The 24,178-nt window shown below is 58.1% G+C and overlaps 4 protein-coding genes across 7 annotated transcripts; 1 reads left to right on the forward strand and 3 right to left on the reverse strand.

The window, feature by feature from the left end:
• Window positions 1-2,486: 2,486 nt before the first annotated feature.
• On the reverse strand, window positions 2,487-6,406 carry RNASEH2A (ribonuclease H2 subunit A). Of its 4 annotated transcripts, none has more exons than XM_060007924.2 (9): window positions 6,264-6,406; window positions 5,975-6,046; window positions 5,723-5,849; window positions 5,542-5,629; window positions 4,857-4,916; window positions 4,122-4,232; window positions 3,902-3,989; window positions 2,796-2,919; window positions 2,487-2,687 (listed from the first exon to the last, which is right to left on the reverse strand). In XM_060007924.2, the coding sequence occupies exons 1-9, from the start codon at window positions 6,388-6,390 to the stop codon at window positions 2,558-2,560; spliced, it is 927 nt and encodes a 308-aa protein (XP_059863907.1). In that variant the 5' UTR covers window positions 6,391-6,406; the 3' UTR covers window positions 2,487-2,557. The 4 variants fall into 4 exon arrangements, with proteins under 4 accessions (XP_059863907.1, XP_059863905.1, XP_059863908.1 ...); XM_060007922.2 differs by having other exon boundaries at window positions 4,095-4,232; XM_060007925.2 differs by lacking the exon at window positions 4,857-4,916 and having other exon boundaries at window positions 4,095-4,232.
• A 143-nt stretch (window positions 6,407-6,549) lies between these two features.
• Window positions 6,550-9,325, reverse strand: THSD8 (thrombospondin type 1 domain containing 8). The gene is made up of 3 exons (XM_060007928.1): window positions 9,115-9,325; window positions 7,559-7,764; window positions 6,550-6,688 (listed from the first exon to the last, which is right to left on the reverse strand). Exons 1-2 carry the CDS (start codon window positions 9,311-9,313, stop codon window positions 7,565-7,567), a joined length of 399 nt encoding a protein of 132 aa, XP_059863911.1. The 5' UTR covers window positions 9,314-9,325; the 3' UTR covers window positions 6,550-6,688; window positions 7,559-7,564.
• A 118-nt stretch (window positions 9,326-9,443) lies between these two features.
• PRDX2 (peroxiredoxin 2) lies at window positions 9,444-12,644 on the forward strand. Its single transcript, XM_060007927.1, has 6 exons — window positions 9,444-9,578; window positions 10,048-10,152; window positions 10,249-10,402; window positions 11,016-11,138; window positions 11,303-11,433; window positions 12,327-12,644. The coding sequence occupies exons 2-6, from the start codon at window positions 10,050-10,052 to the stop codon at window positions 12,410-12,412; spliced, it is 597 nt and encodes a 198-aa protein (XP_059863910.1). The 5' UTR covers window positions 9,444-9,578; window positions 10,048-10,049; the 3' UTR covers window positions 12,413-12,644.
• A 2,164-nt stretch (window positions 12,645-14,808) lies between these two features.
• On the reverse strand, window positions 14,809-16,664 carry JUNB (JunB proto-oncogene, AP-1 transcription factor subunit). Its single transcript, XM_060007929.1, has one exon. The coding sequence runs from the start codon at window positions 16,343-16,345 to the stop codon at window positions 15,302-15,304; it is 1,044 nt and encodes a 347-aa protein (XP_059863912.1). The 5' UTR covers window positions 16,346-16,664; the 3' UTR covers window positions 14,809-15,301.
• Window positions 16,665-24,178: the final 7,514 nt, after the last annotated feature.

A 24,178-nucleotide genomic window follows, 5' to 3' on the forward strand; every position in this document is an offset into this window, starting at 1 on the left:
TGTTTTGCAACTATAGTGACAATCACAGGCAGAGGCGTGAATAGAAGATGGCTTTAGGTGGGAAAATGGGGTGGACATGGCTCCTCCCCAAGGTCTGCCCTCATCACGTCTGCTCTAGGGCCTTCTTGTAGCCAGGTACTCTCATCTCAGGGTCTCTGCACTTGCTGTTCCCACACCTTAGAACCCCTTTACCCTCCTGTTATCTGTTCCACCTCTCTCACCCTTCAGATCTCAGCCAGTCAGGTCCTCAGTCTCTATGAGCCCCCCTGGAGCTGGCCTCCCCATACACACTCCAGGGTCCCTCTGTCCTCAATGGGAGGTTTGGGACCCTTTCTGGCTGGTCAGCACGGGCTTCCCCATGTCCAGCACAGGACACGCAGAGTGCAGAGGTGCTCTCTCATGAACTGAATTGCACCCACTGCCCCCCCCAATTCATATGTTGAAGCTCTAACCCCCAGTACCTCAGAATGTAACTATATTTAAAGATAAATCTTTAAAGAGGCAACTAAGGTAAAATGAGGTCCCATGAGTGGGTCCTAATCCAATGAGTGGAGTCCTTATAAGTAGCGATTAGGACACAGACACACACACAGGGATGTGATGACATGGGAAAAAGATGGCCATCTACAAGCCAAGGAGAGAGGCCTCAGAAGAAACCAACTCTGCTGATACGTTTATCTTGGACTCTCAGCCTCCAGAACTGTGAGAAAATGAATTTCTGTTGGTTAAGTGCCCCAGTCTATGATATTTCTTATGGCAGCCTTGGCTGTACACACTCCGTAATACTCCCACCATGCCCTGGGTTTCTGTTATCAGAGCATTTATTACAAAGTGAAGAGCCATTCTCTCTTCCTTTCCATTAAAATCTCACTATTCTGGTGACTTCCCTGGTGGTCCAGTGGTTAGGACTCTGTGCTTCCACTGCAGGGGGCATGGGTTTCGATCCCTCATTGGGGAACTAAGAGCCCACATGCCGCATGGCGTGGCCAAAACAATTAATTAATTAAAAAAATCAATCTTACTGTTCAGGAGTGCCCTGGTGGTCTAGTGGTTAGGATTCAGTGCTTTCACTGCTGTGGCCCAGATTCAGGGAACTGAGATCCTGTAAGACTTGTGGCCAAAATATAAAAAACCAAAAAAAGTGAAATAAAATCCTACTGTTTACTGTTCAAGTCAAGGTTGTGGGGGGAGGGTCAACAGTGGGGAGGATGGGAGGATATGGAGTCTCTCCCAACCCCCAGGAACCAATTTTTGACTCTTTACCCCAGATATTCCATTCCCCTTGCCACAGATTACTTCAGGCATAGATATGTTCTACTTTCAGCTAGGAAGGGACAGGGTGGCTGCTTGAAGATGAGGCCTTTGGAGGTTGGGATGTGATGTCTGGAGCTGTTGCAGCCATCTTGGTACGATAAGAGGTAAAAAAAAACCCACCAAAATTGGCAAAACAGAAGATGGATTAAAAAAAGTGTCTTGGGGCTTCCCTGGTGGCACAGTGGTTGAGAGTCCACCTGCCGATGCAGAGGACACGGGTTCATGCCCCGGTCCGGGAAGATCCCACATGTCACGGAGTGGCTAGGCCCGTGAGCCATGGCCGCTGAGCCTGTGCGTCCGGAGCCTGTGCTCTGCAACCGGAGAGGCCACAACAGTGAGAGGCCCGCGTACTGCAAAGAAAAGATGTATCTGTATGTATGTTTGTAACATGCCAGGATATCTCCAGAGGACCTAGAAGGCACCTGCTATGGTCTGAATATTTGTGTCCCCCCCAAATTCATATGTTGAAATCCTAACCCCCCAAAGAAGATGGTGTTAGGAGGTGGGACCTTTGGGAGGTGATTAGGTCATGCGGGTGGAGCTCTCTCATGAGTGGGATTAGTGCCCTTATAAAAGGGACCCCAGAGATTCCTCACCCCTTCCACCATGTGAGGACACGGCGAGATGGCAGTCTGTGACCTGGAAGAGGGCCCTCCCCCAAAGCTGACTGTGCTGGTACCCTGATCTTGGACTTCCAGCCTCCAGAACTGTGAAAAATAAATATACATTGTTTACAAGCTGCCCAGCCTGTGGTATTTCATTACAGCAGCCCACAAAGGACTGAGACACCCCAGTAAGCCCACCAGGGTGCTGCGGGTAGGATGGGAGGGAAGCTTCTCAGCATACTCCTTCTTAATTTTGCTTCAAATATACCATGCATTTAAAAAATCAAATCAGGGGCTTCCCTGGTGGTCCAGTGGTTAAGATTCCGCACTCCCAATGCAGGGGACCTGGGTTCAATCCCTGGTCAGGGAATTAGATCCCGCATGCCGCAACTAAGATCCCAGCGCAGCCAAATAAATAAATAAATATTTAAAAAAAATCAAATCACATCAATCAATCAATGTCCATCCTGTTTCAGTTCTAGAAGTCAACAACTTGGTCCAGATGCAGACAGAGCACACCTCCACCCTACCGCCACCCCAAAACAGAAACTCCACACTTAGTTTTCCTTGAAGAATTTTAATCACAAACTGGGGGTGGGGTGGGTGTGGGAGGAGGTAAAGGGAGTACAGGCTGGCTGCTAGAGAATGGTGGCTGACTCCAGGCCCCGCTCCTGGAAGTACCGATGGGGGAGGCGGGGGCGGGGGCCTTCGCTGAAGTACGACTTGATCCTCCTAAGTCCCTCCTGATCCCCCGTCTGCGAGTCCTCCCTGTGGGAGAGAGATGGCGACACTGACTTCTGGGGGATCGGCCCTCTCAGGCAGCGCTGAGCCCTGGCTTCTCACCCTCCTTCCTCATAGCACCTCCAGGACACCTACCATGTAACGTCTTCTGCCTCCTTCTCCAGGATGCTCTGGGCTGTGCGCCAACTGAACCGGACAAACTGGGGGAAGCCGAACACAGGGTCCACGTGCTCCCTCAACCACGCTTTTGTCTTGGGATCTGGCGGAAGGGTAGGGTGGACAATGTGCTAGCCCTGAGCCCTGCCGTAATGTCCCAGCTTCTCAGCTTGGCATCTGAGGCCCTACCACCTCATCTCAGTCCTCCTCTGGAGTACCTGAAGCACCGCCCACTGTCCGAGACATCTTCCTGTCTCAGGACCTTTGCACAAGCAGTTCCCCCCAACTCTTTGCCTGGTCAACAGTTGCTTATGGTGCAGTTTAAGGAGACTGCCCTTGAGACATCTCCCTTACCTCCCCCAAGGACATGAGGCATTGAACCAGCATTTGTGGACCATTGAGTTAATGCCCATCTCTCCCATGTAACCACGAACTCAGTGGGCACAAGGAGGTCCTTGTTTGTCTTGCTCATGGCTAAATCTTCAGGGCTTGGCCCTGCAGGTCACATACCAGGTGTTCAGTAAGCAATGAACACTGCCCAAAGTGTCTTTGGCCTGGACCTGGTTTCCTCCCTTTGGCCTCACCTAAGTTCCAATCCTAGACTTGCTGTGTTACCCCACCCAACTGCCAAAGGGTTCCTTGAACCCAGCCATTGAATCTTTGCCTCTGCCCTTGTGTGTCTTTGGGAGAGGTGGAGGGGAGGGGCACGATCATTTCCACTTTACAAACAGGGAGACTGAGTCTCCTAATGAAGAGAAAACAATGGATTCAAGCTGGGGCCACCGGACAGCACTGCACAGGAGCCAGTACCCCTCACTCTGCCCTTTGCGCCTTAACAAATGGACAGATGCCCATCGTGAGTCTCAGTCCTTCACTGGGGCTCCAGAGAGAGAGCAGAGAGGGAGGGAGGGAGAAGGGAAGAGGGAGTCTGCCAGCTGGAATCCAACTTTGCCACATTTTGGCCATAAGCAAGTGGCCCCCCTGTCTGGGCCTCAGCCTCTTCTGCTGCAGAGTGGGGTGGTCAGAACAACTTAGAAAACCTCAGAAGCATGCCAAGCCTGCCTTTTTAGTTTATTGTCACTCACCATTGGGGTAGCCTGAGCCATAATCAGTGTCCAGGTCCTGCAGTTTTTCCACAAACTTCCAGTTCTTCACAGCCTGGTCTCGGGCCACCTGTGGGCAAGATAGGCACTTGGGATCTCCCTCCCCATGAAGCAGCCATGCTTGCCTCCTGCCAGGGGGATGCTGGGAGCTGGCCATGGCCAGCAGGGGCCTAACCTTGGCACAGATACTGGCGGCACTGACCACGGGATAGAGGGCATCTGCCTTGGCCTTGACTGTCACCTCAACACCAGGAAAGCGCTGCTGCAGCCGCTCCTGGTATGTCTCTGGGGGCCCCACAGTGTCCACAAACACCTGCCGTGGTGACAGAAATGTATTCATTCAACAAACATCCAGAAAAACAACTGTGTAGATGATCCAACTTCACAGCCTTTGCACTTGATGTTCCCGCTGCCTGGAATACTCGTCTCTCAGCTCATGCCCAGGCTGCGTCTTCCTCTCGGGGGTCTCAGCTCAAATATCACCCTCTAAAGAGGCTTTTCCTGATCACACTATATCCATTCTACATTTATTAAGCACCTACCTACTGCATGCCATGGGCTGCTCTATGTGTTGAGGACATAGCAGTAAACATGACAGAGTAGACACCCTGGTGAGGGCCACAGACAAGAAACAGGACAAATAATAAAGAATAAGGGAGATCCAGAAGAGATTATAATTTTAAACAATTTGGGGGTGTTCAGGGAAGGTCACTCTGAGGTGGTGACATCTGAATAAAGGCCTGAAGGAAATGAGCCACAGGGAGATCTGGGAAAGAGTGTTCTAGTGCAAAGGCCCTGAGGTGGGACCATGTCAAGTACGCTGGACAGCAGTACGGGGACCACATGTCTAGAACAGAAATGAGGTCAGAAAAGTAGCAAGAAAAGTAATCTCCAGAGCATTTATTATTCTCAAAAATCACCTTTACTATTTGCTTACCAGCTGCCCATCCATCTCCTCTGATTTGGTCATGAATCCGAGGGCAGGCTCCTTGTCTGTCTGCTTCAGTACTGCATGGTCAGCTCCACATTCCAGCCCTGGACCTCAGCCACCTTCTCAGCAAGGCCTCCCTTGTTACATTCTCTATCTCAAGTATATTTACCCTTGTGATTCTCTCAAAACGGTCTGTTCTTTGCCTTGCAAACTCGATGCAATACCAACTTATAATTCTCTCTGGGGATTTAATCTCATTCTTCACTTGCCTGTAAACTTTCCTGATTTAATTCCCACTGTGTTCAGAAAATTAAACATCGAGATTTACATTTCAAAAACGTAAATGACTGTCTGCTGTGTGGGAAGCACATTGTAGGGGAGGGGGCTGGAGGAGGATGGGGCAGGTATCCAGGAGGGGAGGGTGCCCTGGGCTAGGATACAGACTGCGGTCGGGGAGAACAGATGTGGGATTCGTTCTACACACTGAGCCTTTAGAATATGGAAATAGATTAGATGGGGGTGAGGCTGGGGGCCCCACCATGGTCCTCAGTGGGGCACACATTTAAGGTAGGAAAAACAGTAGGACATCAACAGCAGTAAAACACATTCCTGAATCATCCATCGCACTTCTATACTCCTATTTTATCCTGAGGTGATTAAACGGGGGCAATCCAACCAACAGTTAGCTCACCTGGGCCACTTTCACACCTTGGTCCAACGCATACTGCATCAGCCCAGTAGCTGTATCATGAGACAGGGAGTTCAGGTTGTATTTGACCCTGTGGTGGTGGACAGAGCCCAGTCAACATCGTTCCAGCCACCCATCCCTTCCAGCCCATGATGGCTACCCCCCCGCCCCCGGGACCCCTCACCGCCCAAGCATGCTGGTAGAGATGAGGTTTGGAGACAGCACGTCCAGTGCCCAGCCCACAAAGTCTCCGTCCTCCTCCATTTTCGCAAAGAGCCTGTGCCGCTCGCTCTCCGACAAGGTCTTTGAGTCTGGGTGGAGGATTGGGAGAGAAGGGGAGCGGCTGGTTCCCCCAGTTCCTGCTCTCCCCCTCCAGCTTGCACCCGCCCCTGAACATGCCCAGGAACCGCCTCCCTAGATCTACCCCAGGGCTCACCTGCCACTTTCAGGGCCTCCAGATCTGCCAGGCGGGACAGGGGGCAATAGCAGATGGCGTAGACCATGGGGCCTGGGGAAGAGGGGGTCCAAACAGTGAGCCCGTGAAAGCCGCCATCTCTATTCCATCATCACCGCTTTTTTTTTCGGTGCCATCACCAATGCCATCGCCATCACCACTATCACCACCACCACCACCCCCCCGAGTGCGGTGCAATCCCAGCTCCTGTTCCAGTGCAACTTGCATCCACCTTATCACGCCCCTCCCCCACCCGGCCCTGGGGGCGCACCCAGCACCGGGCCCCGGCCCGCTTCATCGACGCCCAGGACGCAGGGCTCCTTGCGGCACACAGAAGGTACAGGCGAGTTCAGGCGACAGCGGCCCGTATTGTCTCTCTCCAGCTCGCTGAGATCCATGCCGCCGCAGCCGCCGCCACCAGCGGCAGGAACAAAGTCTGCAAGGAAAGGTCTCTGCGCGCTTTTTCCGCGGGCCCAGAGGCAGTGCTAGCTCTCGACCAATCGCCGCGCAAGACACGCCCCAAACGTTCCCGCCGCCGTTGTCGTTTGCGCAGCACACGCCGACGTCGCTGCCGTGCAGCTTCCTGGGAATTGTAGTTCCCGAGTCTGACAGCCGAGCTCTACGGTTGGGGAACTGGATAGGCGGGGTCGCTTTCCAAGCTCCGCCCGGGTGTCACTGGAGCTCCGCCCGCCGGGGCTGGAGGGAGGAGAGGGAAATAAAGGGGAAATTGAGGGGGGCCTTGAAGGATTCGACCCGGTCAGAGCCTAGAAGGTCAGATACCACTAGACTCCCAGAATACGGTGTCCGCATCACTGAGTTCCTGTCCCCCATCTGGTTTCAGGCTCTTTGTACTCGAGGTCCCTGCTACTCCACACAGTCTAAGCCCCCTGGACTAGGTATCCTGGCTCACGCTGGGCTCAAACCTTCGGACTTAGAGTCCCCCAGCTCTCTCTCTCCGTAGCTCACCGGGAGAGCCACCCCCCCGCCTCTCGCCTGCTTTCTACCCTCTCTCTCATCCGGGCTAAGCCTCTCCTACCCCCGAACCGAGATCCCAGACCTCTACAGACTCCGGCTCAGAGTCTCCGCCCACCACGCAGGCTCCTTTCCCCTCCATCCCCAATTCAGGGTTCATGCTCCCGCCCCGTCTCCCACCCTTCTCCCTCTTTCTCCCACGTCTTAGCGAGGAGCACGCCTCCCAGATTTGTCCACCACTCCAACGACATGTCTCTTTCTATTCCCTGCTCTCAACAGAGCTCACGCCCTCAGACTGTGGGTTTCTGTTCCTCATCAGGGTCCCAGTTCCTCCATCTGCGTTTTCCCCTCCCCACCCCCACCACCTTTCTTCCTTTCTCCTCGGATATCAGCGGGGCTCCCATCTCCTGACTCAGCCCTCCCTTCCCACGCTGCACTCAAGCCCCAGATTTAGTGCCCCATTGTTCCCTCTTCGAGGCCCGCCTCGTACCCGCCCCCCACAGCCCTTCCTCTCTCCCCTGCCCACCCTGGGAACCCGCGGCCCCGGATTTGCCCATCAGCCCCGGCCCCGCCTCCTCCGCGCCCGAGGCTCACCCGGGCTCAGGGCCTCCAGTCGCAGTCGTTCGGCTCGCAGGATGAACAATCTCGTTGCCGGCAGGGCCGCACCTGAACCAGATTCTCGCGGTCCATGAACACCGGGCCCGGCGCTGTGCCCACAGCCTCGCGGCTGCGCTCCTGCTTGCCCAGGTCGCAGAAACAGCGCCACTTTCCCCACGGGCCAAGGGCAGAGTCTTCCAAGTCTAGGGATGGAGGGCCAGGTAGGAGGGAACCTTTCCCCCCGCACCCCCAGGGAGGGAGGAGGAGAAAGACACTAATACATCACAACAGTTCGTATTTGCTCAGTTGTGCTTCTGTGCCAGGTACCCAGCCATAGATTATCTCTAATCTTACCGTTAGTCCCAGGTGGGGAAACTGAAACTTAGAGAGAACAAGCCACCCTTCCAAGCTCACACAACTGGTGAATGGCCCAGAGGGACTGCAAAATGACACTTCCCACCTGTGCCTGCCTGTCCAGTTGGGAATGTGGTACCACACCCTTGGTGTGTCCACCATCTGAAGATGACTCCTCTCTCCAGGGGCATGATCTTGAGCCTGTCCAACTGGCACAGTGTCACCTGACCAGCAGGGTTGCCAGGTGGTAAATTAAATGACATAATTGTCATAACGAAGGTACTTAAAGCCCCTGGCGATGTGCTAGTACATAACACAAAAACAATTATTATGATCACTTTCAAAGCGGCTACAACGTTTATTAGACGCCCTTCACAACCCTTCTTTTACTGACTCTTCCCTACAGCCCTAGTTGACAGGTCTTAGCCCAAATCTGTGGCTCACAAAGTCCTGACACCTCATGCCCTCACCAAGCCTCTGCCAGACAACACTGGCCTCTTTCCAGTCCTCTGTCAGGCCGTTTGGCCTTGGCACTTGCTGTTCCAACTCCCTGTTGCACTCTTCCCCCTAAATCTTCGCATTTTAGGCTTTTGCTTGTCATTCCGGCTGCATTGGTTACCTATCTTCAGCCGGGCCTTCTCTGACTTCAGAAGTTTACCTGCACCCTGCCTTTTCTATCTCCGCCTTTCCCAGCACTTATCCATGAGTTTATGGATATGTCTGCGTCGGTATTTATTGCCTGCTCAGGTCCCCTCTCCCGGTGTAGGCTGCTTATAGACAGTCTCTATCTCAATTTACAGATGAGAAAACTGAGCCTCAGAGAAAAGTAATCAGCCCGAGGGGCGCCGCCAGTGCATAGCTGGCAGAGATTTTTTTTTTTTTTTTTTTTTTTTTTTTTTTGCGGTACGCGGGCCTCTCACTGTTGTGACCTCTCCCGTTGCGGAGCACAGGCTCCGGACGCGCAGGCTCAGCGGCCATGGCTCACGGGCCTAGTCACTCCGTGGCATGTGGCATCTTCCCGGACCGGGGCACGAACCCGTGTCCCCTGCATCGGCAGGCGGACTCTCAACCACTGCGCCACCAGGGAAGCCCCTGGGCAGAGATTTGAGGTCCCTGAAGGAGGGTCTATTTGCAGCCAGATGGTGACGTGGGGCAATGAAGCACCTTTCTGCACTATCACAGCCGCAGCCTGCAGTTACCTTTCTCCAGATGCTGCAGCCGCAGCTGCTCCCAGGTGTCCCCTTCTCCCTGCTCGCCGAAGTATTGGTAGTCGGGGGAAACCTGGGCAGGAGTTGCCAGCAGCAGGAGTATCAGAGGCAGCAACAGTAGTGTCAAACCGCTCCGGGCCATGCCGGACTCAACCGACCCCAGCTCGCTCCAAAGAGGAGCCCCGCGCATCACCCCCGCGGGCCGACGCAGTGGTCGGGGCCGGCGGCTGCGCGTCTCCCCCTGCCGCCCGCGGGCAAGTGGTCGCGACCGGCTCCTCTTTCCCTCCCCTGCGCTTGCAGTGGACCCGACCGTTCCGCTCGTCCGCCCACCCCTCCGCGCTAGGCGTCATGGTTCGGGCCTAATATAAAAGGCTCCAAGGCCCAGGGCACACTTCGCCCTACGAAAGCGAGTCTGTGCGTCTGCGAGTCTGTGCGTCCCGCCCTTTCCCACGCAGGTATGGACACCTGGAGTGCATCGAGCTGCGGGGAGTCCCCTTGGAGCAGCTTGGGCCCTATCCGGACCTCAGCGCTGGCCGCCTTTGTTTTCCGCCCGCCGTAGTGGCCGCCTTTGTCCTTGCGGGGAAAAACGAGGCCAGAGCCTTGGAGTACAGGCCGCATCCCCAGGCTCCCCGCCCCCAGCTCGCGGCATCTCCTCCTGGGGCGGTGGGCTTGCGCGACCGCGCTCAGGCCGACACGCTAACTGGGGGCCGGCCGGCAGCTGCCCGGCCCCTCTAGCTGTCCAGGGGGGCGGGTCTCCCAAAGTCTCAAGGCCGTGCCAACCTGGTCCCGGAGAAGGTGCGAGGCAGTACTGCTGCCTCCGCCGCTCTGACTCAGTAACTGGGCCCGGTACGCAGCGTGACCTTGGGAAGCGAGGACAAAGGGTCGTCCAGGGCGCACTGACCGGGCGGGGGTCTTGGCTTTCAGTCATGACCTCCGGCTACGCGCACATCGGAAAGCCCGCCCCGGAATTCCAGGCCACCGCCGTGGTGGATGGCGCCTTCAAGGAGGTGAAGCTTTCAGACTACAAAGGTGAGGGCGGCCTGGAGGGGGCCCTGGTGGGGGCGGGGCACAGGCATTAGAGGGACTGAGCCCTAACTCCTTGTCTATTCCCACCCCCTTCCCCAGGAAAATACTTGGTCCTCTTTTTCTACCCGCTGGACTTTACCTTTGTGTGCCCCACGGAGATCATCGCTTTCAGTGAGCGTGCCGAGGAGTTCCACAAGCTGGACTGCGATGTGCTGGGCGTCTCTGTGGACTCTCAGTTCACCCACCTGGCTTGGTATGACCAGCGGGGACCAGTAAGGAGGAAGGGTGCAGCTAAACCTACACCTCTATAGGGTCTGAGCTGTGTGTTCTCCTGGCCGGTGCTCAACCTCTGCGTCTCCCTTTCCCATCAAGAAAATAATGGAAATAGTGATTCCCAAGTCCTCAATGATGATGACAGTAATTAGCTTTTGGAAACTAGTTTCGTGGCGTAGAGAGTTAGCAGATGCTTTTTTTCACTTAGGGCAACACAGCCTCCCTCCCGTGAACTATTTCAGCAAGGTGGAAACTCCAGTTCAAGAGAGTGAAGGGCTGGGCCCAGTGACACAGAGCTAGAGAGAGGAGGATGGGGACTCTAAGGCAGGTTCTCTGCCTCAAGGTGCTGGAAACCACCAGTACATGTGAAGCCACTTTGCTAGAGTATTAGCTTAGTCTTCCCAGCTGTGAGAAGCAGCCCCAGCAGCCACTTCAGGGTGGGGTGGGTGGCGCTCCCTGGGGTTTGCTCAAAAGCCCCTTATCTCTCACCTCCAGCACCCCCTCTCCAGCCCTTATCACATGCAGGCCCAAAGGGTGAGGACCCTGCTGTGCCAGGCATCCTGAGGTCCCAGCCCTGTCTCCCCCACCCACAGGATCAACACCCCCCGGAAGGAGGGAGGCTTGGGCCCCCTGAACATCCCCCTGCTGGCTGATGTAACCAGAAGCTTGTCCCGTGATTATGGCGTGCTGAAGGAAGATGAGGGCATCGCCTACAGGTACTGTGGGACCCTCAGGAAGCCCCCATCCTCAGAGTGAGGGGATCGCTCTTGGGTGATGCCCTCCCTGCCCCCAGCCCTGTGGCTAGCAGGAAGACGGTGCTCCCTCCCTGGGTCCTGACAGTGGGAACTCTGGCTCCTCACTGTGAACTCTGCTATCTCAGGGGCCTCTTTATCATCGATGGCAAGGGTGTCCTTCGCCAGATCACCATCAATGATTTGCCTGTGGGGCGCTCTGTGGATGAGGCTCTGCGGCTGGTCCAGGCCTTCCAGTACACAGATGAGCACGGGGAAGGTGAGCCGAAACCCACATTCACATGTGTTCACACATGGGTACATATGCAGCCCCTCTGTCATGCACACATACATTCACTGCCCGCCCTGTCGCTTGTGTGGGGTGGTTGTGAGGGCCGCAAAGAAGATTTAACTCAGGGCCTTGTCTGCAGGAAGTTTCTAGTCTGGTGGGAGAGATACCCCAATATAAGGGTGGGGAGCTGGGGAGGTAATAGAAATCTGTAGAAGGTATTTGAGAAGGCCTGTGCCAAGGCAGGCTTGAATGTTAGTTGGATCAGAGTATCTTCTCATGTGAAGGCCACAGCCTGACCACAGGCCCTCAAAGTCCACTGGGGCTGGCTAAGTCCAGCCTGACCACAGGCCCTCAAAGTCCACCAGCCGCCTAAGAGAGAAAGATGCGATTAAAGGAGCCAGAAAGAAATTAAAATGTCAGCCAGGGAATTCCCTGGCGGTCCAGTGGTTAGGACTCTTGCCTTTTACTGCTGAGGGCTCGAGTTTCCCCTGGTCAGGGAAACTAAGATCCCACAAGCCACACGGTGCGGCCAAAAAACTACATAATAAAATAGGTACTTCCCTGGTGGTCCGTTGGTTAGGACTCTGCGCTTCTACTGCAGGGGACACGGGCTCAATCCCTGGTCGGGGAACTAAGATCCCACGTGCCACATGGTGTGGCCAAAAATAAATAAATAAAATAAAATGTCAGTCAGAAAATCCTGCAGCTGGGCTTGGAGGGCTCCTCTTACCATGTGGCATGGTCTTAGGCCTGGACCACTTGGCTCCAGGCTTTTTCTTCTGCAACTCATGCTCTTGCTTTGCCTCTTTTTGTCCCCTCACTACTGCTCTACCTTGAATATGGCACTCTGGCCTCATATGTGCACCTCTGTTTTTCCACAGTCTGTCCCGCTGGCTGGATGCCAGGCAGTGACACAATCAAGCCCAACGTGGACGACAGCAAGGAATATTTCTCCAAACACAACTAGGCTGGCAGAGGGGTGGCAAGCTTGGGCTCTTGGCCCCCATCTGTGCCCCCACCTGGGTGCCCCATACTGACCCAGGAAAGGCCCCTTCAGACTCTACAGTCCATGACCCCAGAGGGCTAGGCCAAGGCTTTCTCAAGCTACCAGCTGAGAGCTGGTGAACGGTGACCCCCTCCTTGGAGCCCACATAGCTGAGAACAGGCCTAGAGGCGACTAATAAAGTATTAGGGACAGATGTAAGTCTGTGTTGGTGTGATTTGTCCTGGCGTGGTACCACTCCCCACCCCCTTCTCCAGACTGTGGCCTGGGAAACTGACATTGTAGTTACCGATCTCCACCACAAGGTGGCAGTCTTGCATCATGCTCACTGCTTACTCTCCTCCCTCTTTCTCCTTGGCCTGAAGACGGGTGGAGGGGCCGGGGGCGATGGTGCTGTTGGCCCCTTGCAGGGAGCAAGTCCCAGGCTGCCTTACAACCTGAAACCTGGCCATGCAGAGCAGCGCCCACACCTAAACAGCAGCCAGCCTGGGTTCAAATGCCGCTTAAGCTGTGATCTTCCCTGGGTCTCTTCAACAGCAAAATGGGAATAAAGACAAACCTACATTTCACCATTTCACGTTAAAAGAGATGAAGTACGTGAAGCTCAGGGCTCTGTTAATGGTTATTAGGACCAAGTTCCTGGGGCTGGAAGAAGGTGGGGACCCAATCCTGAGCATAGAACCAAGAGAGGGAGCTTGAGGTAGAGGCACAGTCCCTGCTGCAAGTTCTACACCACCCCAGGTTGGAAGGGCTGTGCCTCTGCCCCTGAAGTGGAAGGATGAGGGTTAGGCTGGGAGGCAGGTGTTAGGAGCAAGACAGTGTTTGAAGGAGCTCAGTTTGATGCTGTGCATGTTCAGGCAAGTGGCTTTGCCACTCTGAGCCCCCATTTCCTTCCACAGAACAGGACTGACAAGCTCATTTAATCCACAGACCCATTATTACTGCTATCCAGCCTAATGCCCTCCAAGGTCACCCATCTCAGCCTTGGGATTTTATCTACAGTCCTCCCCAAGGCCCTGTGTGGTCTTCCCTGACCTCATCTCCCAACTCCTGGTTCACTCCATTGCAGCACACAGCCTTCTTGCAGTTCTTTAACAGGCTGATCTTGTTCTGGCCACAGGAGCTTTGCATGTGCTGTTCCCTCTGCCAGAACGCTGTTACTCAGGATTTTCTCAGGGCTCAGCTTCAAAGCTGCTGAAAAATCGCCTCATTAAAGTTCCATGTTCCCAATCCATTCTCCAAAGCAGCTAACCTCCCCGGCCCCATCACTACCACTTTGACCATTTTTTTTTTCTTCCTAGCACTTACCACCATCTCCGAATCACGCTTGCTTGTTTATTGTCTGTCGGCCCTGGTCCCGTCTGTGACTCCTGGGCCAGGTTGTTCAGTACTTTATAAATGAATTAATGAAGCGTCTGTTCTACCCCACCTCGCCCCTGTGGCTTGGTTTCTCGATCTGTGTTTTTCTCTGCTGCTCTGGGGGCTTCCAGCTCCGAAGCCAGCCAGATCCCCATCGGGGCTCACCAGCCGCGCTCGCACCCGTCACAGCTGCGGGGGAGGCAGCCCCATGAGAGGGCGGCGGCGGCGCCCGGCGGCCCGAGCAGCCGCCCCGGCAGGACCAGACCTGGCAGTCGCCCCGCTCCCGGCCTGGCACCCGGGAGGGGAAACTGGCAGGCGGGCACCGCCCTTCCTGGCGGGGGTGGGGAGGGGATCGCGGCGGCAACGACGCGCAGGCAACTGCATCCCCCCTCCCGGGTCAGGTCAGACGGAGCTGGCGTGGGCTCGGCAGGACCCAGGCACCAGCCCGATAGGGGAGACTCTGGGGTGGCTCCCGGGGTTCTGGAGTGCGGCCCGCCCACCGCGGACGCTCTGGACCCAGGCCTGGGGCTTTCCGGGCCTTCGTAGCCGCCAGCCTGGGAAAATCCCGGCCCCTTTCCCGGCGCCGCGGCCCTGCCCGGCAGAGCGGGGGAGGGGATTCCCGGAATCTGCCCAGAGACCGCCGTCGCGTCACTGGGCAGAATCAGCCCATGTTTGGACAGCGCTTCCGTAGCGTCAGCGGGGAAAGCCCCGGCGCGCGCGGCTGGGCGGGGCCGCGCCTGCGCACTGCGCGTTTCGCCCCAGGCATCCTGTCCCCCGGTGCTGGGGAGTTGCGGGACCTGGTCCCCGCCCTGCACCTTCCAACCCGGGAGATCGGGGGACGCAAGAAGGGTTGGACACCCAGGCTGGGGACGCAAGATGTCTGAACAAAGCTGGCGAGATTGACACAGTTACAGGAGCAAGCTACAAACCGCAGTGGGGTGGGGGCATCCCACTACTCTCCTCCCTCCGCCCGCCCGGCTTGGAAAAAAAGACAACAGAAATTAATAAAGAACCTTTTTTTTTTTTACTTAAATAGATTCAATAAAAAGTAAGAACAACACACACACAAACACATCTTAAAATAAATTCTTTAGATACCGACTGCGCGTTTCTTCCGCACAGTACGGTGCAGAGGGGGGGAGGGCGGGGGCGGGGGTCCCCTCCCCAGTATCTCCGAGGGCTTGAGTACCGGTCGGCGGGGCCAGCTCCGCCGCAATCGCCCCCTCCTCCCCTCCCTGTTAAATACACAAATATATTATATTCAATATGAATTGAGTCCAGCAGAAAAAAAAATACAAAAAAAACGTGGAAGGGGGGCTTGTAAACGTCGAGGTGGAAGGACTGGCCGCAGAGCGGGCGGGCAGGAGTCCAGTGTGGTTTGTGGCGTCCCCAGGCCCCGGGGCCGGTGCCCACCGCCTGCCCCCTCGCCCCATGGGAGGCGTGCGCCCAGCCGTCCAGGTTGGGAAAATGTCCGTACGGGGGATAGGGGGGCGCTCAGAAGGCGTGTCCCTTGACCCCAAGCAGTAGCTGGCAGCCGTTGCTGACGTGGGTCATGACCTTCTGTTTGAGCTGGGCCACCTGCTCGCGGAGGAGGCCGGCAGTACTGGACAGCCCGGCGTTCTCGGCCTTGAGTGTCTTCACCTTGTCCTCCAGGCGCGCGATGCGCTCCAGCTTCCGCTTCCGGCACTTGGTGGCCGCCAGCCGGTTCCGCAGCCGCTTGCGCTCTACTTTGATGCGCTCCTGGTCTTCCATGTTGATGGGGGACACCGGCGGCGTGGCGTCGCGGCTGCGCGCCTCAGGCACGGTCTGCGGTTCCTCCTTGAAGGTGGAGGCGCCGCGGCCCAGGCCCAGCTGCGCCGGGTGACCGCCGGCGAAGGGCGGCGCGTGTGGGAGGTAGCTGATGGTGGCCGTCGGGTACGAGCTCCCAGTCCCGACGGTGGCCCCGGCTCCTCCGGAGGTCGCAGAGGCTGGAGAATAGCTGCTGAGGTTGGTGTAGACGGGAGGCGGCTCCGGGCCGGCATATACGCCCCCGGGCCCGGCCGGGGGCCCCCCGCTGGCGCCCAGGGACACGTTGGGGGGCGTCACGTGGTTCATCTTGTGCAGGTCGTCCAGAGCTTTTACAAAGCCGTCGGCGAAGCCTTCCTGCTCCTCGGTGACGCCGCCCCCTGCGCCCCCCGCACCTCCACCACTGCCACCCCCGCGGGGGTAAAAGTACTGTCCCGGGGGCGTGGGCGTCGTCGTGATCACGCCGTTGCTGTTGGGGACGATCAGGCGCTCCAGCTCCGATGAGGCGAGCTTGAGCGACGCGCCGGTGTCCGAGCCCTGGCTGGAAAAGTAGCTGCCGCCACCGCTGCCCTCTGGGCCGGGGCCCCGCGCTCCGGGTGCTTTAAGATTTCGGTAGGGGTCGGCCAGGTTGAGCGCCAGGCTGGGTTTCAGGAGTTTGTAGTCGTGTAGAGAGAGGCCGCCCGGGGTCCGGCCGTATCCGGCCGCTGCGTATGAGTCGTCGTGGTAGAAGGGCTGTTCCATTTTAGTGCACATCCGGGCGGCCCGGTCGGTCTGAGGGTCCCTGCGGGGCCGCCCCGGGCCTCGCTGCAGCGAGACGCGCGCAGTCCGCGGAGGTGGCTGGACCAGGTGTCTGGACGCGCGTTCCCGGGGGCCTGTACGGGCCGAGAGAGGCCAACAGGCGGCTGTGCACGGAAGCTCTGTGCGGCTTCTCTAGCCCCTCTGCGCCCCTCTGGCGCACTCGCTTTCTTCGTGTTGCGTCCCCCTTGCTCCCCGCTCCCCGTTGGCTCCGATGCTGGCCTGGACGCGCTCAAGGTCCCGGCCGCTCAGCCGGAGCCACACGCCTTTATACGGCGATTGTCAGCTGCGGAAGTGCGCTCCGATTGGCGGTCGCCCGAGCCGGGCCCCCGCGCCCCCCTCCTGGAGCGTGGGGAAGGGGAGGAGGCGGCTCGCGTCATTGTCAGGAAGCGCGTGTCCTTGTAAACAGCGGCCACGGGCTGGGTGGCTCGGAGCGACTGCAGGGGGAGGGGCTCAGAGGACCCTGGTGCGCGAGGAAGGGGGCGCTGGGGCGGTCAGAGGTACAAGGGGAGAGGCTTCAGGGAGGGCGATGACTCCCCTGGAGTACTCGATGAGGGATACGAGGAACTGGTACAGAGCAAGTGTGCGTGTGTTGGGGGGACGGGGGTGGTCCCGAGCTGCATACGGAAAGGCCTGAGGGATCTGGAGTCTTCCAGAGGGGCTGGGGGGCTGAGAATACACTGAGAGACCCCCCAAAGGAGAGACAGGAGGGTTAAGCAGGGTGGGGGGGGGGAGTGGTAAGGAGACGCCTGACTCAGAAATTGAGTGGGGGGTCCAGGGTACAGAAGAGTTGAGGGACTGGAATTTTCACGAGAGGAACTGAACCCAGGAAAAGTGAGGAAGGGGAGCGATCAAAAGTGTACACGGGAGCTGCTGGACACCCATTATGCAGAAAATGAGTAGGGGTCCTGGAGTCCATGGGAGAGACTGAGAGTCCCCCACAAGTTGGAAGGGGAAGGAATTGGGGGTCCTATATATGGAAAAAGTGAGTGAGGGTCCTGGGGTACACTGAGTCAAGGAAAATATGTGGGGTAGAAGATTAAGACACTGTCAGAGGTTGGAGGTCACTGGGGGTCATCTGCGAAGGCCCGACGGAGGAGAATTAGAAGGGTCGGGGCACCCCTTCAGTACTGAGATAGTACTGACAGAGGGTCTCCGGTTGAGACATGAGAGAAGGAGGGGTCTTTTGAGGATCCTGGGGACCTAGACTGCTGCATCTTCCACGATCGGCGTCCCCTCTTGTGGGTGACCTCTAGGTGCCTGTATACTCTGTCCCCACCCCAAAGACCTCCCCCAGTGACCCTGGACTTGACCGACATAGTGTCGGCTCCTGGTGCCTAGACCCAGCCCGACGGCCGGGGCGCGGTCGCCCAACCCCACTCCTTCCTTAGAAACAGGCTGGGGAAAGAGCGCCGCGGCAGGAAGTGTGGCAACAGCCCAGGGGGAAGGAACAGGGCCCTGCCTCCGTCACTCGAATCCTACGGGACCATGCGCCCCGCCCTGGGTCCAGCCGGGTTCTGCGCCTCGTAAGAGGAACCTGGGCTTGCGACCCCAGAGGAAGCCAGGGGCGTGGGACAGGCCCCGCCGCAGAGGCCTCCAGTCGTCGATCCCCACCCAAGCAATGGTTCAGCCCTTGGCGCCCGCAGGCGATCGCCGAGGCTGGCAGTCCGGGACGATTCCATCGGCCTGACGGAGGGGGACTCACCGGGGCCTGGTCGCCATGGCAACAGGCCGGAGTCCGCGGGCAGGATTGGGGGCGGGGCGGCCCCCGGAGTCTCTCCCCGCCGCCCATATAAGGGCACAGGAAGGGGTGGGGTTAACGCTGTCCCGGAGCCCCGGCCAGGAGCCGGCTGCCCCGATCTGCCAGGTCCCAGGGCGCGCCAGGGCCCCAGGACGGCTAGTCCCGACCAGCCCCGGCCGCCTGGCCCGGCCCCACCCAGCCGCTCTGGGGCCGCGTCCTGCCAGGCCCTGCCCGACTCGACCCAGCCTGGCAGGTCCCCGCCTGCCCGCGGGCCTGGGTCGGACTTCGCCCCCGGCCCGACGGGCGTGGAGGGGGCGGGTCAGTGCCTCGAGGCGACCCCGGTGCCTGGGCGGGCTGGCACGGCTGCCTCCTACCTCGAGCTGGGTGCCCTTACTTTCTGCCAGGAGGTCTGGGGCCCCTCCCCCCATACATCCCTAGGGGCTGGGGTGTCCCCACCTTCACTCATGTGGGTGACGGGCCCTACTCCTGTTTCAGTGTGCGGGTCGCCTCACCATCCAGAATACCTAAAAGGGGGATCCTTTCCCTCATCTGAGTTGTCTCCCTCATCTGAGGGAACCCCTCCAGAGCCCCTTCCCCAGAAATGGGTGAAGGTTTAGATGGTGAGGCTTCCAGTTAGACTTAAGGTGGGACTTCCAAGCAGATAGGCTGTGAGCCACTAGAACCAGAGGTGAGCTCAGTCTCTCTCTCTCTCTCTCACTCAGAGAGAGTGTGAGGCCTCTGTCTTTTGGGAGCATGGAAGTTTCTTTAGGGTAGAGAGAGGCTGAGGGTGGGGGGCTAGCCAGACTTTGTAGGGCAAGCGCAGAGCTCACCAAGTGTGGAGGAGAGAAGGAAAACGAAAGAGGCAAAAGAGAAACTGAGCTCTGTGGGGGCTGGGGGAAGTCCGGCAGAGCAGTGGCTTTGGGGAGGAAGGTACCATGAGAAGCTGGGGGTGTCCCCATCTTTGGAGGGTCCTTGTGATCCCTGGGTACCCCCTCTCCTCCTCCCTTGCTTGAACTGCTCCCCTCCCCCGCCTCAGGCTCAAGGGAGATTCCAGTGGCCGCTGAGTCTGGCAGGCAAGCTGCCAGGCCTGTGTCTCCTGCCCATGCTAATAACTGCAGCTGACATCTGGCTGGGCCCTGCGGGGGCGCAGCGGGCAACGTCGGGGGGCTGGGCAGGCCTGGCTGGAGGGCAGCATATCAGGAAGCCAACCTGCAGGTCCCACAGCCCAGGAGGCCACAGTGAGTCAGCCCTGACCAGTGCTGAGGCTGCCCATGCCAGGGGAGTCCTGGAGAGAGGTGAGACTGGCCTAGTAAGGGTAGAGATGGAGGCCAAGGACCCAGCAAGGAAAAGTGGATGTATGGGGGGTGGGGGTCAGGGCAGGGAGGGATGCAGGGTTAGAGTCATGCAGACAGCAGACTGAGAAATAATAATTATTATTTTTGTAGCTAACACTTATATGGCTCTTACCATGGGCCAGGCACTCTTCTAAGTGGTTTACATAGAATAATTCATTGCCTGCTTCCAACAGCCCAGCGAAATGCATGCTATTTGTAGCCCCGTTTAACAGACTAGAAAACTTAGGCACAGGAAGGTAAGGAACTTGCCTGAAATCCCACAGCTATAAGCACTGGAGTTGACCTAGAACCTGAGCTGTCTGGCTCCAGAGCATTAGCCACTTTTTATGTGGATAATGACAATCAGAGAGGCATTTATGCAGTGCCAACTGTATGCCAAGCTCTGCAGGCCCTTTCATGAAGGGTCTCATTTATCCAGGCTTGGGCACAGGGCAGAGGGCTGCTGGTGTGTTTGGGGGCAGGTCAGCATGCTCTCTGCAGGGTGTTTGACCAGGGGGTGGGGATTGGGCCAGTGAGGGAGGGCGGGGGCCCAGCTAAGCTGGTACAGCCGGTTCCAAGCCCCTGCCAGTTTCACCCTTCTAGCCTGGGTGCCACCACCTCATGCCGCCCCACTGGCGCCAAGGCTGGCCGTCCCTGTGAGGAAGGTGTGAGGATAGCCCCCTCCTCCGTCTGCCCTGGGTGCCCAGACTAGCATCTGGGTACTGCCCAGGCCCTGGGCTCCAGACTAGCATCTGGCTGAGGAGTCTGTGCCCAGGCTTCCCTCATGCCCAGGGGCCCGGGGCCTGGGGGACTGGATAAGGAGGAAGTTCGCCCCCCCCCTCCACCTACGGGTCTCTCTGGGGCTTTTGGCCTTGGCAGGAGGGACTTCTCCTTCTTATAAATAGCCTGGCGACCCCCCTCCCCCCTGGCCTACTGGCTGGCAGGGCCCTCACCAGGAAACTGGGCTGGGGGCTGCCTGTGAGTCAGCCAGTGGGCAGGCCAGGACGAGAACCCGCAAGTCATAGCACCCAGGCTCCCTCGTCCCTGCCCCTGGGTGTGGACAGGCAGCTGGCAGGAAGAGGCTGAGGATCACGGAGGCCCTCCCCCAGGAACCCCTGGCTTTCCAGTTACTTCCCTCCTCCACCTCTGTGGTTTGGGGGGTCCCTCACCCCTCTCCTGGAGAGGAAGCTGCTCGGTTTTCTTGGAAGCAGGAAGGAGAGTCTGTCTCCTCAGGCTGACTCAGCTGGGCATGAGGGGAGTTTCCCACAAAGCTGTTTCTGTGCCCCCCACTGCTGGCGAGGTCTTGGGGGGCCTGAGCATGGCTGAGATCCCAGGTGCCCCATTTACGGAGGATGTGCTGAGAAAACAGGCCCACATCCCACCAGGGACTGAGGCTGCTGAGCTGGGCCTCCTAGGGGAAGTGACAAACAGCAGGCCGGGAAGGGGGGGGCGATGGTTGGAGAGAGGAAGCACCAGGATCTCTGGGTGGGGGTAGAGACTGGCTGGGAAGCCCAGAGCCCCGCAGCATGGTCCAGGGGCACGTGTGTGTCTGGTTGGCTGTGGGTTAGTGTGTGGCTGGCCTGTCAGGACATGTGAGAGTGTGTGTGAGGCCTGTCTTCTCAGGGCATGTGTCTGTGTGTTGGCCCAACACTGCAGGGGTGTGTAGGACCTGCCTGCTTTGGCGCGGGGTGGGGGGGTTGGGGGGAGAGTGTGTGTGTGAGTATGTGTATGGTCTATGAAATAGGTTGCATGTGGCTGGCCTATGTACATGAATGTAGGTTGTTTTGGAGTTCATATGGCTAACCTATTCGTGTCTAGTGTGTCTGTGTGTCTGTGTGTGTGTGTGAGGTCCATGGCTTGCCTGTGTGAGGCCTGTGGCTGGTGTGTGTCTGTGGCTCAGCTATGTGTGTGTGTCTATGTGGGCTCTGTGGCTGGTGTGTGTGTGTGTGTGTGTGTGTGTGTGTTAGCCAACAGGTTCTGTCACGGTGTCTCTGTGCCAATGTGTTAGTGAATGTCCGACTGTGGCCTGTCAATGCTTCTCTGCGTTGGGTGTGACTGTCTGGCTAGACCATGTGTGTGACTGTCAGTCTGTCTGCTTACATCTGCCCAATCTGTCGGAGGGTCTGACGTGTGTGTCATCGGTGAGGTAGTGTGTATCTGTAAGGCTGACTTCTGATGTTCTCAGAGCATCTCTGAGTGTGTGTGCAACTGTGGCGGGAGGTGGGGGGATTCTGTTATGGTCTGTATGTGTCCTTCCCCATAGGTTTATATATGTCCATCTCCCATAGGTTTATATATGTCTCTCTTGCCTCTGAGTATCTTTTTGAGTTGGTGATCTTGCTAGTGTGTGTTCATGTATGTGTGTGTGTGTGTGTGTGTGCGCGCGCACACGCCTGTGTTGCTTTCTTGTGTGTCAGGATCTGACACTGTGTATGAACATCTCTAGTGCAGCTCTTGGGGAGCCTGCACTGAAAGTGACTGTCCCTTCTCTCTGAGTCTATCCACATGCATGTATTGCCCGTCTGTGTCTGACACACAGTTCTGTGTGTCCGTCCTGCCTGTGTGTTTCTGGCCTGTCACATTTGTCTCAGAGTGCCTGTGAGCATGCCACTGTCTGCCAGGCTGTGTGCTTCTCACCAGAATGTCAATGTCCTTCTGTATTTGTGTCTGTCCGTGTGTCCATCTTGCCTGTGTGCTGAGTTGATTTATCTGTGTCACTCACTCCCTGCCTTTATGCTTCTGGCCTGTCGGTGTCTTTGTGTGTTTGGCAGCATCTCAATCTTCCTCTTGAGTCTGCCCTGTCACTGTGTCTGTGTTTGACAGCCGTCTTGCCCAGATTTGTGTCTGACCCTGTCAGTGTGTCCCCGGTTGGCAGTCTCTCTGTGGCCAGGGTGACACGGGTGTTGTGTGTGTGACTGTGTATGTGTACACTCCTTGCCGCCCCCCCCAAGTCTGGCCACCCTGGGCCATGTTTACTCTGCCCCCAGCCGATTTCTGCCCTGCCCGGGGAGGGGCTGACCCTCCGGTCTGTCCAGCCAGCAGTCCACAGCCAGCAGTCCACAGGATGTTCCCGAGACGCTGTCTCCGCCGACATCCCCTCCCTTGGGCCACCGTCGGGTCAGGACCCAGGCGTCCAGGGCGGTGGGGGTGGGGCCGCAACGTGGCGGGGGGCATGCCAGGGCCCCGGAATGAGGGTGAGGGGTGGGGAGGCAACGGGCCCAACAGGTTCCGCCTCATTCCTGCCCCGCCTCTCACTTCCTGGGTGCCTGCCCCGGGCAGGGGGTGGACGGGATGAACCCCATGGCCTCAGAGCGCCTGGGTGGGGCATGGCGCGCCCCACAAGGACTCGCTTCTGCTGGTCACCCTGACACCCAGGCCTGAGAGACAGGAGGAGCCTGGGTCCTTCTACCGGCCAAGCCCCCTCCCTGCTCCTCTGCCCAGCTCTGGGAACAAAGCGTCCCATCTATTATTCACTTAATCCCACAAGGCCACAATAAGTGGGTCATAGTTATTCCCCATTTTCAGATGGGGAAACCGAGACCCAGAGAGTAATGAGGGCAGAGGCAGGATTTGAACCCAACCCTGTATGCTACCCAAGACCCCCAGCCAGCTCACCAATAGCCTTCCCTCCCCTCTCTAAAAATGGTACATGTGGGGTGGAGTATGAACCCAGGCCCCCACGAGGCCCGGCTCAAGGGGGCGCCTGGCTTGCTCTGAGTCAAAAGGAGCCCCTGGATGAAATGAATAAGAAAACGGCTTTAACCGTTTCATCGCCGATGGGCTCTGCAAAAACTTCCTGTGGGCTATGGGGGAGGGGCTGGGGGCTGGGTTCCCAGAGGGTTGGGGGGTAGGTACTGCCAATTCAGGGGTGGGGGAAACGGCTCTAGTGACCTTGGCAAGGGATGTCTAAGGCAAGACACCAGACACCGACCCTCGCCGGAGGTAGAGCCCCACTCCTTAAGCTCTAGGCCCCCAGTACTCGGTTCTCAGCCCCCACTGCCTGGAGGGGGGGTCTCAGAGTCCGCAGCCCCCTCCCCAAGGGCTTGAGTCACACAAGGGGAAAGCCGCGAGGGGTGAGTCACGGGGTGGAGAAGGGGAGCGAGGTCGGCTGCGGCCAGGGGACCCTCAAGCTGGCCTGAGTCACGCACGCCAGGGCCTCGCTGACCCCAGCCCCTTCCCCGGAGACCAGGAGGCCAGGAGCGGGCAGCGCATTGTCGGTGGAATACGGAGCTGGAGGAAGAGCGGGAGGGGGGAGGAAGCACGAGCCCGGCCGCGCGGGAAGCTCCGGTTCCCATGGTAACCGAGGGGTCTCTCAGCTCGATGGCGGGGTTCCTCCCTCGTCAGGGACGGTCCCCGCGCGCCGGGGAAGCCCCCGCGCGCTCTATCGAGGGGCCACAAGTTTCAGGTCGGGCAGGAAGGGGTTAACGGCAGCCCCCTCCCGGGTTTCACCCGCGCCCAAAGTCCCCGCCAGGGTGGGGCTGTGCCCCGCGCTCCCCCGCGCGCCTAACCCCCGCGGCCGCCCACGCACGCACGCACGCAGCTAGCCCATCCCCCCGCGCTCGCACGCACGATCGCGTCTGGCTCCACGCACGCAGCGACCCCCGTCGTGCCTCACGTCACGCACGACGCACGCGCCCCCGCAGCGCCGGGAGGGGCCGAGAGCGGCAGGACTCCGGGCGCTTGACGCACCCCCCCAGCACATCACCGCCTCCTCAC

The sequence above is a fragment of the Delphinus delphis genome, chromosome 3, assembly GCF_949987515.2.
Source record: "Delphinus delphis chromosome 3, mDelDel1.2, whole genome shotgun sequence".
NCBI lineage: Eukaryota > Metazoa > Chordata > Mammalia > Artiodactyla > Delphinidae > Delphinus > Delphinus delphis.

Excerpts from the sequence above, each read along its gene's own strand:
- JUNB (XM_060007929.1), bottom strand. The coding sequence starts at position 16,345 with ATGTGCACTAAAATGGAACAGCCCTTCTACCACGACGACTCATACGCA.
- THSD8 (XM_060007928.1), bottom strand. The coding sequence starts at position 9,313 with ATGCGCGGGGCTCCTCTTTGGAGCGAGCTGGGGTCGGTTGAGTCCGGC. Across the intron at positions 7,765-9,114 it reads GCTGCAGCATCTGGAGAAAG|ACTTGGAAGACTCTGCCCTT; the intron begins GTAACTGCAGGC and ends CTCCATCCCTAG.
- PRDX2 (XM_060007927.1), top strand. The coding sequence starts at position 10,050 with ATGACCTCCGGCTACGCGCACATCGGAAAGCCCGCCCCGGAATTCCAG. Across the intron at positions 10,403-11,015 it reads CAGTTCACCCACCTGGCTTG|GATCAACACCCCCCGGAAGG; the intron begins GTATGACCAGCG and ends CCCCACCCACAG. Across the intron at positions 11,434-12,326 it reads CACAGATGAGCACGGGGAAG|TCTGTCCCGCTGGCTGGATG; the intron begins GTGAGCCGAAAC and ends GTTTTTCCACAG.
- RNASEH2A (XM_060007922.2), bottom strand. The coding sequence starts at position 6,390 with ATGGATCTCAGCGAGCTGGAGAGAGACAATACGGGCCGCTGTCGCCTG. Across the intron at positions 5,850-5,974 it reads GGAGGCCCTGAAAGTGGCAG|ACTCAAAGACCTTGTCGGAG; the intron begins GTGAGCCCTGGG and ends TCCTCCACCCAG. Across the intron at positions 4,917-5,541 it reads AAGGTGTGAAAGTGGCCCAG|ACAGACAAGGAGCCTGCCCT; the intron begins GTGAGCTAACTG and ends GTACTGAAGCAG.